The following is a 14182-nucleotide window of genomic DNA, read 5'->3' on the forward strand; positions in this document are numbered from 1 at the left end:
GGTGAAGTGAGCAAGATAAAAACTCTGAATTGATAAAAACTGATAAAATTCTAATCAAATTGACTCCAATTGACTTTTTTGTGCTGATAACACCTGAAACAAACACGCTGCTGTTGTTACACTAAATATTGAGAAGATAACCATTTATGAAAATTATTTAGTGATTTTTATTTATGAAAAATAACTTTGCATGAAAGACGAAACTTTTGCATTAGTACCATAATTAAAAATCGCTAAAGAATTTACATAAATGGTTTAAATAAATTAAATAAATATTTGGTAAATTAAACTATGTGTTTAAATAGGATCTACCCATCTGCCTCAAAAGGAAAATCTTTGACCAGTGTGTGTTACCTGTACTCACTTCTTCTTCATGTGCCTTGTCCGTTCCGAACGTTGGCAATCAACATGGCTATTCTGACTTTGTTTACGGCAGATCTGAATAGTTCAGCAGATGACAATCCGAACCATTGCCGCAAGTTTTGGAGCCACGAGTGTCTTCTCCTCCCTGGACCCCTTCTGCTGTCTATTTTCCCTTGAACGATCAGCTGTAGTACTCTATATTTATTATGTCTCATAACGTGACCCAAGTATTCCAACTTTCTTTTCTTTATACTTATTCCTACCTCTCTCTCTTTACCTATCCGGCGTAGTACCTCTTCGTTGGTCACGTGCTCAGTCCAGGATATACGTAATATATGTCGGTAAGCCCACATTTCGAAGGCCTCTACTTTTTTCATCAATGTTGCGGTCATTGTCCACGCCTCCATTCCATATAACAAAACCAGGAATACATAACATTTCAGAAGTCGAATTTTGAGAGGTAGGGTGAGGCTTTTAGAGGTGAAAATTTGCTTCGTGCTAGTGAACGATGCTCTTGCCTTTTCTACTCTTATACGTATTTCCTTCGCTTGATCCCAATTTGAGTTAACTGTTGTTCCCAAGTAGATGTACGAATCCACGTGTTCAATTCTTTCATTGTCTAATATCAGTTGCTGTGGTGATTGTTGGGTTTTGCTTACTAACATCCATTTGGTTTTTGTGATATTTAGTCTGAGTCCGTATTGTGCACTTGTTTTTTGTATGTTACTCATTAGGCAACTCAGTTCCTCCATGCTACTTGCTAGAATCAGTGTCATCAGCATACCTTATGTTATTAATTATTTCTCCATTTATCTTTATGCCTTCTGTGCTTTCCTCCAGCGCTGTCTTAAATACTTCTTCTGAGTATATATTAAAGAGCATAGGAGACAAGATACAGCCCTGTCGTACCCCTTTCTTAATCTCAATTTTATTGGTCAATGTAGATCCTACTTTGACTTTAGCTGTTTGACCCCAATAGAGACTCGCTATTGTTCGAATGTCCCTGTAGTCGACTCCGATCTTATGGAGAACTTCAATTATCTTTTCGTGCTTTACGTTATCGAATGCTTTTGCGTAGTCTATAAAGCATATGTACACGTTTTTGTTCATATCTCTGCGCGCTGGATGAGTACCTGTAGACTAAAAAGTGCTTCTCTTGTCCCAAGAGAATTCCGAAACCCAAACTGCGAATCTCCAATGTTATCCTCGCATTTTTTGCTTATTCTGTTGTAAACAACCTTGGTGTATGCCTTCGAAATGTGGTTAATTAGGCTTATCATCCGATGTTGATCACAAGACTTTGCTTTTGGTTTTTTCGGTATGGCAACAAAAGTTGACTCTAGCCAGTCTTCAGGAAACTCCCCACTGTTATAAATATTGTTAAAGAGTCTGACGAGTGAGTCTACAAATTGACTTGTTTCGCACAGCATTTTCAATACTTCCCCGTATATGTTATCGTTGCCTGGTCTTTTGTTATTTTTAAGACCCTTTATAGCATTCTCCACTTCTGATTTTAGAATAGAAGGGCCAGTATCATCATTGCTCAGTGTATACCCACTAGGACCGTCATCATTAAACAGTTGTTCCACATAAGTTTCCCAGATTCTAACTATTTTATCGGGGTTTAGTCTTTGTCTGTACTCACTTATGAAGCGGAATCATTAAAACTCACAAAAAAGGAGGGAATAAGATCCGCGTGACTCAGAGGGCTATGGAGCGCCAGAAGTTGTCTCTCTGAGAGACTTAATCCCAAACGAAGAAATACGTCGTAGAACAAAAACAACAGACGCTATCGAAAAAATCGCATCGTTAAAATGGAATTGGGTAGGACACGTCGCCAGATTATCAGATAACCGATGGACAAAACGTAAAGTCGAGACCAAGACTAGAAGCAATACGGAGCAGAGGTCGCCCACCAACTAGATGGACTGACGACCTGAAGCATGTTAGCAATAACTGGATGCAAGCCGCACAAGACAGAGACAGATGGAAAGAGCTGAGGGAGACCTATGTCCAACAGTGGACGCATACAGGTTGATGGTATGACTAATGCAAAAGGATAAGAAGCCTGGAAAGCCTTTTCCTTTGGATATTTTAAAAACTATTGAAAACATCTACCAAGACAATAAGATGGCAGTCAGAATAGATGAACAAGTTACGGAACCTATAGACATAGGCTACGGAATACGAAAGGGGAACTCATTAAACCATGCTTTTTAATTTAGTCATGGATGAAGTCATCAAAATCGTCAACAAAGGAAGAGCCTTGGGATTAAAATGTTCCACTATGCAGACCTGGACAAAGAAATAACAGATCAACAATAAAAAGGAAATAGACTGGCAGGATGTATTAATAATACTGTATGACGAAACCAACATATTAACACTGAGTTAAAAGATTAGAATAATAAAAACAATTATGAAAATGTAAACTACAAGATATAAACGAGTAGACACTGAACAGAATCGTTCAGTAAGAATTGAAAGTAAGAAGATTCATCAAAGCACACATACTGAGATAGGTAAGAAAACTAGAAAGAAGAGGATCCGATTTCCCAATTATAAAAGTTATCAGATGTATTTTAGAAAAAGAAAGGCTGAGAACATCAAAAGATAGATGGAAGGACCAGGTTATTAGAGTCAGCAAAATGTTGTAAGTGGAGATAACTACGTAGAAATTAAAAAGAATGAAGACAAATTTTAACTAAGACCAAGTTACACGATAATCTTAGAAAAGAAAAAGAAGAATGCAAAGTAATTCACCGTAATAAAAGAATCGGAAGCGCTGTAAGAAAAATATGGTAAACATTCCGCGAGGAATAAAAAGCCTTCATGATGAAGTATCATGAAGGTAGAACAATAATGTTGAAAATTGGATGGGAATACACACGTACCGATTTTGCAGTATGAGTTTTACTTTCAAATCAGAAATATGTCAGATAACGATATACTTTTAACGGCTCTTGCTCTTTGCATAAACGAAAAAAATGCAAGAAACATAGGTGGTGGTGCAAGCATTGGTTGCTGAAAAGACACCCATACTGTCACGCATATTTATTAGAAGAATTGCGATTATATCCAAATAATTTTAAGTCCCTTTTGTAACATTACGATTTTGTAACCAAAATTATTTATTTTCTTTTCTACCAACTCTTCTAGTATCTGCTTTCACTTCTTGAAATTTAGTAACCAAAATATTCACACCTTTTTTTATAGTAGTTTTATGATGATATTATGTCGATTTTATTTTCCAAGACACTCAATCATAAATGTCAAAGAAATCTCTTCATTATAAGTCATTATAAGTCATTTTCGAAATTTCTGACTTGTTTGTCTGCCGTCAAATCGCGCCGATTTGGTTAAATGGTGCAAATACACGATCAAATTACGTTCAAGTTTGTAGCATTCGACAAAATCGTACTGCGGTGTTGGAACGTGAGTGGCGGGCTTTAGAATCTCTTTTATACCCGATCCTCCTTAACACTACTGCTACTATCTTGTATTAAGTAAAGAAGCAGGTGTTTAGGCAAGATATACAACTTTATTTATATATAATTATTCTGTCAAATAGCAGAAAAATCATTGTTCTACACTTTGTATTAAGATAATGGTACTTGAAATTAAGGCAATACTAAATAATTTACAACCATTCACACTTGTTTCACCGATAATAATATTTATTCACGTATAAATTAAATATGCATAATATATTTTTAGGCTGATAAAATTTTTTTTATTAATCAATCAAACAATCTAAAAATAAATCGGTGTTAAATAATAATGTGTCAGTAGTGCGAAAAAAATCTTACTCTTATCAGATAATTTATAAACAAATAAATATAAAATAACTATGTTACTCCATCACGCTTTTTAATTAATATATTTTCTTAATAATAATATGTAACAATTTAAAATAATAATAAATACGTCAGCGATTAAGTGAAAGTCTTTAAATAATAGTAAAACTGATACAGATGTTTCTCTTAAATGTTGTTTCTCTTAAATCTGTGTAATAATATATAAAATGGAAAATAACAGAACCAATCATCTACTAAAGACGAAATAAAAAAGTATACAATACTGGACTATAAAACCAATAATTCCACTGAAAATTCTTACGTGAAAATGTAACGTGAAGAATGATTTTAAGCTACATATACTACAACAATCACTTTTTAATTAAATGTTTTAAGCAGGAGTCCTTTTGACCTAAATTATAAAGCCTGGTGCTGGTTAAAAAAAGTCCAAGAACAAATATAAGAAAAGAGAAAACTTTATAAAGAGGGCAACGGGAAAAACTCTGAGAAGATTCACAACGGCTTCAGATGATGACCAAATTTTGTTAACAGCGTATAGATAACCGACATTCAGTGTCCAGAGTAAATGTTAAACATTTCAATTATATGATTAGAGGGAGCCTCCATAAATTATAATTTTAATTTGAAAGGCGAGAGATCTGCCAAACATCTGAGGCTAGCGATATAGCTAAAGATGAAAGACGAAACTGGGCACGGGAACACCTACAATAATCTCAAGAAAATTTAACAAAATTGTGCATTTACTGATAAATCAACCTTTTGGTTTTCCATTAAGATGGACGATATGGATGGACGTTGGAATATGGAATAAGGAATAAGGATTTTTGGAACAAAAAATAAATCCAAGTATAGCAGTGGGATTTAGTTCTATCGTAGTTATGAGTGCAGAAAGTTTTGAGAGATAAACTAAGACGGCGTTCAGAGAGAGATGGAAACTAAATCAGATAATAGCTTTTTCTAATAGATGATAATGCTCGTTCTTACATATCTCGACTAGGTAACAAGGTTTTAGAAAACCACGAATTTTAAAGAATGAATTGGCCTGCACCTTCTCCGAATATGAGTCCTAGAGACAATGTTTAGGACTATTTGACTACACAAATTAGAGCAACTGGCAAATGCTGCATCTCATGAGTGGATCCGAATGAGAATTGACCACTACAATTAATCTTTAATTGGACGAAATCATCAAAAGCGTTAACAAAGAAAGGAGGTACAGATTGGGAAACAAAGAAATCAAAATACTCTGTTACGCAGACGACGCAATATTGATAGCCGAAGATGAACATAGTCTGCAAAGACTGGTCCACAAATTTAATATAAGAGCAAAAGAATTTAATATGACAATCTCAGAAAACTAAAACAATAGTAATCAGCAAATAATCAATCAGATGTAAAATAGAAATTGATGGCATCAGTATTGAACAAGTAATGGAAATAGAATACCTTAGAATTACACTGTCCAGCTATGGAGACCTGGATAAAGAAGTGGGAGATCATGTACAAAAAGCAAAAGACTGGCAGGATGCCTTAATAACATTATTTGGCAAAACATACACATTAAAACTGAGATGAAGTCAAGAATTTATAAAGCTAGTGTAAGACCAATAATAACATACATATACCTCAGAAACAAGACCCGACACAGCCACAACACAAAGGCTACTAGAAACGGCAGAGATAAGAGTACTGAGAAAAATTACAGGAAATACACTGAGAGATCGAAAGAGAAGTGAAGACATTAGAAGAAAATGTAACGTACAGCGTATAAACGAATGGAGACAAAATAGAATAAAGAATGGAATAACTACATAAGCAGAATGGGGGAGACCCCTGTCGTCAAAATAGAGAGATAAATCACCAATCGGCAGAAGAAGTATCGGACGACAGCATAAAAGATGGAGTGACAACCTTCCATAGAGGTATTAATCCGCCAATGAACAAGCATAATTGCTTATAAAGAGGAAAAAGGAGAAAATGAAAAACAGAATGAGAAAACCTTTCTGTAACCGCCATATTAATATAAGGCTCCTGATATGAATGCGAATGCTTCGATATTATATTTTATTCACCCTTTTGTATGACGCTGAAGCCTGGACACTGAAACAATCAGAGGCGGCGTAGGACGTGGGCGACATGGGCCACAGCCTACGACCTCGCGGTCCGAGTGGTCTCACGCCATGGATATTTAGTATTGCTTAAACCTAAGCCATGAACGCGCCGAAAAAAAGTGATTGCGTCGCTATCGCTCGCGAGAAATTCCCACTGCAATGCACGTCACCGCTGGCCTGCATGGTCAAAACTCGAATATTAAATATAAATCTTAGGGCATTTTCCACACCTTGCGGTTGTCATATCTGCTGTTGGTAGACGTCGCTAATTCTTCGGTGACAGCAAAAACATTTTTTGGTTTTAACCAAAAACTTTGCTGTTTTCAGGTTCCAGCAAACGCTGGGAATTGGTCAAAGATAAATTAAAACTTACCATGAAGCCTTTATCGGACACGAGATGAAAAAGCAGAATCGAGGCAGTTAAGTCCATACTATTTCAATTTGATGATGATGTAGGATGCATAGAAAGTTTGAAAAATCAAACGGACCAATCTCAGTAATTGTGATTCAGCATTAAACGAAATGCTTAGTTTAGAATTTGTAATATCTTTACATGTATCGTATGAATTGTTATCGCTTGTTAACGTGATATGCAAATTATGGCGATCTGTACAAGTCCATTTGAGCATTGCCCTTAAGCATTTGCATACATTTTGTGACTGGATCAAAGAATATCGGCAAACTGGATTTGAAAAATGCTTGTCTGATGCTCAACAATTTATTGAAAGAAGCTGTTATGATCTGCCGAACGAATTAAAAAAAAAGAGTAGCGAAAAAGAAAAGGGACTTTGATTATGTGGGCGAGGATCATGAAAATTTCGGTTATCTGTGTGATATAAGTAAATTAACAAATATTCCACAAGAACAAACATTAAAAAATTGTCAAGATTTACACACAGTCCTATGAGTTGGTGAGAGCAGTGACTTTACGAATTATATGAAGAATTACAAATAATGGTCCCTAATTTACCTAATTTTATAACAGACGTGAAAGAGTTGCTTCAATATATTACAGATAATAACCCAAACATTTACATCGTCATTAGAATATTATTAACAATACCAATTAGTACAGCCTCCACTGAAAGGATTCTCAAAATTAAAACTGATTAAGAATTATTTACGGAGTACGATATCACAGGAAAGACTTTCTGCGGTCACAATTTTGTCTATCGAGGCTAATATAGCATCCAAGCTAGATTACGAGCACGTAATTAAACAATTTAGCAGTGTAAAAAGTAGAAAATTTCTGTTCCTGTAATATTTCAATTAAATTGTTTTTTAAGGTTGATAGATCTGAATATCTTAAATATTTTTAGGTTAGTTGTAAGTTTGACTAGATTTTGCATGAATAAAAGTTTAGTAATGAAATGACACATGTTTTTTTATTTTAAAAAATCTGTCTTTATGCCCGAGCAGAGGGCCTCGCAAAATATATCTTGCCCACATAAAATTATGTTCTTGCGCCGCCACTGAAAACAATATAACATTAAAATTTCTGGAAGCATTTGAAATATGGTGTTACCGGCGTATTCTAAAAGTTCTCGAAGTGTAGTAAAACAATGCGTAGTTGGAATAATTGGGGCACATCATGAGAGGTGAAAAATACATGCAGAGCAAAATTAAAGCAGAAGTGTAGGCAGGCGTAAAATTTCGTGGCTACGCAATATCCGTGAATGGTTTGAATGCAGTTTAACTAAACTGTTCAGGCAAGTAACCAACAAAATTATAATTGCCAGAATGATTTCCAATCTCCGATAAGAGCGAAACTTTTGAAGAAGAAATAAAGCTATTATTTGTGAATATTTCGTTGCATTCTGGATTTATCCAGTTAATACTGTATTATCCTTTTCAAATAAATAACCTATTCTAATTTGGACTAAAAATAAACATAATTTTTATCTCTGTTTTATTATATTAAGTTATTAATGCTTATTTATACATTTTAAACAATAATTCTGTAGTACATTGCTAACAAAGCCAAGAAAGCAAAAACAATTTAAACATAATAAGTAGTGTTATTTATACCTAAGTTTAAAATATAGTATTTTCTCCATTTAACATTGGTTAATTCTAGAATGACTCGGATAAATCAAGAAGTTATCAATCTCTTTGCCTTTTATCCAGCCAATTTGAATAATACGCAAAGTATCCGGGTAAAACTAGTTTTATCCAATTTCGGGGATTACCCGTAACATACATCTAAAACTTAAAACCTACAAAAATGTTCTACTTACTTGATCTAGTATAATGGAATTTGGTATTTGTTTATGAAGAGCATGAGCTTTTCCATACATTCCATTTTCACTTGTATATGGTACTCCCATTGGTGTTCTTACGACTTCTCCACCAAACGCTTTAATGAGAAATTCCTTCTCCGTTGAAAACTTGTCCGGTAATATGATGACGCATTTGTAACCTTAAGTGAAAAACATATTGTTAAAAGTATAATACAAGTGTAGTTATTAATGTAAAAGTGTTTGTATTTTGTGTTCGTTTTGCATTTATCAAATTTCCAAAAGTTATTTGAAAAACATAAATCTTAAAAACATATTTTTCGGTACTGAAAAAATTACCTTTAATCGATGATGCCCAAGCTAACGCGACGCCTGTGTTGCCAGAAGTACATTCAATAATTGTTGCACCAGGTTTTAGGATGCCACTTCTTTCGGCGTCTTCAATGCAACGAATCAACATGCGGTCTTTTATTGATCCAACTGGGTTTAGGAATTCGCATTTTCCATCTATAAAATAATATAAATATTTTTAATAAGTAAATATAACATGTATAAGCAGCGGATTTGAGAAGTATGTTGGAGGAATAGTAAGGTATTGCGACTACCAAATTTGAACTTGAAGCTATTCGGGAACTACCAAATGACTCAATACCAAAAATCTCATCGTCGGACAATTGGCAAAAGCTATAAAGCATATCATAGTAGAGGAAGAAAAATTCTGCAAACTCTGGATCTCTGGAAAACTGGATATGATGATAGATGAAACAAGAGTCAATTATAATTTCTTTTGGAAATGACGAATTTAGTGACGATAGGTACTATCTAATCAAGAGAACCATACAATTATTTTAACTGGAACAAGAGGGTAACGACATTTGTAACTTATTTTTACTTTAAGTTCTGTATAAATACCATCTTAATATTTTGCCATAAAATCTACAGTAAAACCTCCGCTAACCGAAATAATTGGGGGGAGGTCGTTTAAAGGTCGAGGAACAATTTCGGTAAAAAATAACATTGTTTTTTATAATATTCTTGATCAACGTATTGGTATTAAAAAATACTATGAGTTGATTTCGTAATGTTTTCTAATAAGTAAATCCAAAATAAAGTAATAAAATTAAGGAAAATGAATACGTTTAACATGCTTTTTTAAAGAAATCTGCTATTTTTTTTGCGTTTTCGTTTGACAACGATGTTTCTCTCTCCCTCCATCGTTAATTTGCAGAACGTCATGAGTTTGCCTCATTCGATTGTTCGACGAAACGTAAAGCAATCTGAAAATGACAAAACTTTATGTAATAACAACAAAAATTAAGAATCTAGTCGTGTCCCTAACTAATTAGGCCTACTGTATAAAATTCTTTCCTCTAAAGCATTGAAAATCTCGTCGACGGTCTTGTGCTGCCTGTTGCCTCTTGGGTCGTCATCTTCGTAATCTGATATGCTCAGGTTGTCTTGATAAAAAACCATATCAATGATGTCCTGGTCGATGAATTCGCGTTCTGAGTCATCAGCTGCTAACCAGTCACGTATCTCTTCTTAGTTAATTTCGTCATGTCCCGGCAAATTTTTAATGAAAAGTTTAATTTCTTCTGTCGTTTTCTTACCATTTTTTTCTTCAGGATCGTCAATCAAAATCTTATCAAAAAGTTTGTTCCAGCATTTTTCCAAAGTTGAAGATTTGATCTTGGCCCACGACTTAGCTCACCAATAAAAATGTTTTATTGTTAAAGATTTGAGAATTTCGGGAACACTTTTGGATTAATTCGTCTCCTGCAATAACAGATGTCTTAAGAATGCTTCTCTATAATGTCTCTTGAATGTCTCTATGACTCCGTGGTCTAACGGCTGATTTAAGCTTGTGACATTCGGTGGCAAAAATCTGACAATTGTCACCATTTTGTAGATTTTGAGGGTGAGGGCGCATTGTCAACAAGCAACAATGCTTTGATGAGAAGGTTTTTTAATTTTAAAAATAATTTTACACTTGAGACGAATTCATTTTCAAACCATTCTAAAAATAAAGTGGTCGACATCCATGAACTTTTTTGGCTTCTATACCTTAAAATGCCTTTTCGGAAATATCTTTTAGAGCTCTTGGTTTTTGTGATTTCCCAACACACATAGACATCAATTGGTGAGTGAAATTAATGGAATTGTTTACGTTTTTCGACAAACATTTACTTTTTATTGACGAAATTATTGAAACTGTCAGCCGTTTCGGTTAAACGATGTTTCGGTTAAAAAGGTTTCGGGAGGTTTTACTGTATTATGTATCTAGCATTTATTTCCATACCCAACAATATCCTTAACTTTTGACGAGAAGTTTACATTTCCAATGTACACACTCGAAAGCTAATTCTTACATATTAATGCTAATCAACTCAAAAATATTTGTTTAAAATAATTATCTACACACTGTTGACTTTTTGATAGAAATATATGTTGCCTTGAATGAAAACTCTTTGTTGTAAAACTATTGTTTACTTTTCTATTAACTAAACACTGTTGACTTTTTGATAGAAATATATTTTGCCCTGAATGACAACTCTATGCTGTAAAACCATTGTTTACTTTTCTATTAACCGATAAAATATCAGTCAAACTGATAAAGCAATAAAAATTAACTTATCAAATATTATTAATATACTTACATATTTCACACTCTAAATTCTCCGCTTTTGGAATACCATTTAATTTTACCATAGGTGTGTTTCCTACAGCTTTGGCTATATTGGGAAGTACTTTCGCTTGATAGGGTTTCCTAAAATGAATATACAAGTTTTTTTAAATAGGTAGTTCTGATAGTGAAGTTATAAAATATAAAATAAATTTCAGTAACAATCAAATGGTTCTGATAGTGAAGTTATAAAATATAAAATAAATTTAAGTAACAATCAATTTATTAATTTTTATATGCTGAAGAAGTTTAATACAGTTAAAAGTGCTAAAAAACAACGAATTATTTATTCACGAATCAATTTTCTTGAAGCAGCTCCTTGAAAAAGTTCATACAATACAATATTATTTTATGTCGTCAACGTTGTACGTCGTGTTCGTTTATTGTATAACGCGCAATGCGCCATGCCATCCGCAAATCACAGTATTTTAAAAGAGCTGTCTCCTGCATTGACTTTATTAATACATTTCATGATTTGGACCATAATGACGAGAGTAGAGCTAAGACTATTACCACTATACTAGATGCTATTACCTTCTGTAACCATATTAATTTACAATTCCTCCGATAAATCTTCCTTCTCTTTTACTCTTGGTCTATTTCTAGTGTTGAGAAAGCCACAATAACTAATTTTATGTTTGTTCCATTGGGCTTTAGGATTCGGAAAAATCATAACGTTAAACGACGAAATATGAATCTGATCGACACGAGTAGAAGACAAAAACCAATCCGGTACATTCTGCTGGATAATAAAAGTGAGCTCTAGTAATCCAGTATGAAAGGGAGTTTAGAAAATGTAATTTCTAACAATGCCCCAATCCCTCTACCCAACGTATAATCAAAGAATATAGACACATATGCGTCTATATTCTTTGGTATATTATGGCCAATGACCTACATTTCCAATGGCTGACCTGTCTCTAGAAATGAACAGAGTGAGGCCGTCCACAATACATAAATCAATATTTGTTCTATATGATTTACGAATTTCATGTCAAATATTATGTGAAATCAATATTTTTTGTTAAAAAAAAAACAGTCTGACAAAATGGCTTTTAAACTGAATTATAAGCTTTGTAACCAAAGGTGTATCGGACATGACCTTTGGAAAAAATATTCTAAAACTGTGACCTACTGAAAAACGTTAAAATTACATAACTACTTGCTTTACTATGTAAGAGTGTTAGGACGAATTTATTTATGGGATAAACAATTGTTCAAATATCAATATATGATTAAAAAATATATTTTCTTGTCATATTTCTACTCATATGTCTCTGATTACCAGAAAATACCAATAATGAGTTATCTAGGATTGTAACCTGAATGAAATATAACTGTAATAAATTGAAATGTCTAGGTTTACCAACTAAGTCACGAGAGGTCCAAGGAAAGTAATTTTGCTTCCCTCTATAGTTTTTCATATAGGAAGTATATTTTTTATTTTAAAATTGACTTGCAATCCACACAAGTATCCTGCGGGTATCAACTACTCGCGGGTCAGTAAAGACGGTACTATCATCTTTAAAGGTCCAACGGCTTAGGTAGTAAAGTTACAACATTAGTTCTATTGTATATACTTTATATAGTGCGGATCTCAATTATGGAATATATTAATGATTGGTTTTATTATTAAAGCGAAACATCTATACTGGCGTTGTATTACTTTTTTCTCTACAGTAAAATGCTGAGACGAGCGTAACAGAACTAGCGCCACAAGATGGCGTCGTCACGGGTAGCGTCATAAAATAGTGGTTCTTCACATCGATTCACTTCTCTCGATCAATTCGTTTCTAGTCATCATATATTTATTCTAAGCAGGGTTAAATTAAAAACTGCATGAAAAGTAAGTAACAAAACACAGACATTAAATGAGAAGTAAAAAATTAAAAGAATATCTGTCAATAAAAGATTCGATTCGCAACGATTGTCAAAATTTAAAAGTCGTACTTCTCGTTTTAAAATAATTTTATATAAATACAATTATTATTTTTAAATATATTATTTAGTTTATATAATATTTAAATTTACTATCAAATGCTATTTATTTGTATTTTATTATAATATTATAATATTATATATACTAATACTACATATTTCGTGGTATTAAAAAGTTAAACTAAAGAAGTACTTTAGCTTCTCTTCTTCTTCTTATTGCGCTGTCCTCTTTCGAAGGTTGTCGATCCAAATGGCAATTATAGCTTTAGAAACTGCTGCAAAAAAGATTTCTGCGGATAAGTGGTCAAACTATCTCCTTAGGTCTTTCAGTCACGAGTTCTGGGGTCTTCCTACTGATCTTTTATGCTGTACTTTAGCTTTACTGGTGGCGTTAAATTGGAAGATCGTGGAAGAGTTCCAAGTCTACCAATCTATTAGGTCAACCAAGTAAAATGCGGTGTACAACCATCTTTTTGGAACCAAACGTTTCTATCTGGTTTAGCTCAATTGTAGTATCGTGATAAAGCATTGGTAATTGAGGAATGAAAAAATCTAAGTATCCCCTACCTACAGGAGGTATTTTCACTACCAGCCCACATATTTACTCTTTTGGGATACTACGCATCTGCATGGTATCTATCTATTCGTTCGCCGATTTATAGCCTTCAGTCTAGAGTCCAGATCATAATCATAATGATGACAACTCCTGTACCAACTGAATTTTGTAAGAAAGGTAATTTTTTGTGTGTTGTGTTCAGTAGCAAGTTGTGTAGGAAATTTATGTAAATATTCCTCAAGGTTCATTTTAACAGATTATTCGTTTATCTTCTTCAATTTCAGGGATACCTGGATTAGAAACATGATTCACGTGCCAGTTGCATGAAATTTCTTTGCTATTCTGCTAATTTTACACTGTGAAATACTATGTTCTGGATATTTATTATCAAATAATTCACATATTCTCTTATGCGTTCGTGTTTTGTAGCCACAATTCAGTACGTATTATTAAAATTTTTATCCTCTAGGTTACCA

At 33.6% G+C, this 14182-nt stretch overlaps 1 protein-coding gene across 1 annotated transcript in view; it reads right to left on the bottom strand.

Moving 5' to 3' along the window:
• Positions 1–14182, bottom strand: part of LOC140444006 (cystathionine beta-synthase-like) — a 28811-nt gene that overhangs the window by 11700 nt on the left and 2929 nt on the right. Inside the window, exons 2-4 of the mRNA XM_072535577.1 lie at positions 11187–11296; positions 8869–9036; positions 8530–8711 (exon numbers count right to left, since the gene is read on the bottom strand). Coding sequence (XP_072391678.1) covers positions 8530–8711; positions 8869–9036; positions 11187–11296 — 460 coding nt within the window. The remainder of the gene's footprint in view (positions 1–8529; positions 8712–8868; positions 9037–11186; positions 11297–14182) is intronic.

This window comes from Diabrotica undecimpunctata, chromosome 6, assembly GCF_040954645.1.
Source record: "Diabrotica undecimpunctata isolate CICGRU chromosome 6, icDiaUnde3, whole genome shotgun sequence".
NCBI classification, from domain to species: Eukaryota; Metazoa; Arthropoda; class Insecta; order Coleoptera; family Chrysomelidae; genus Diabrotica; species Diabrotica undecimpunctata.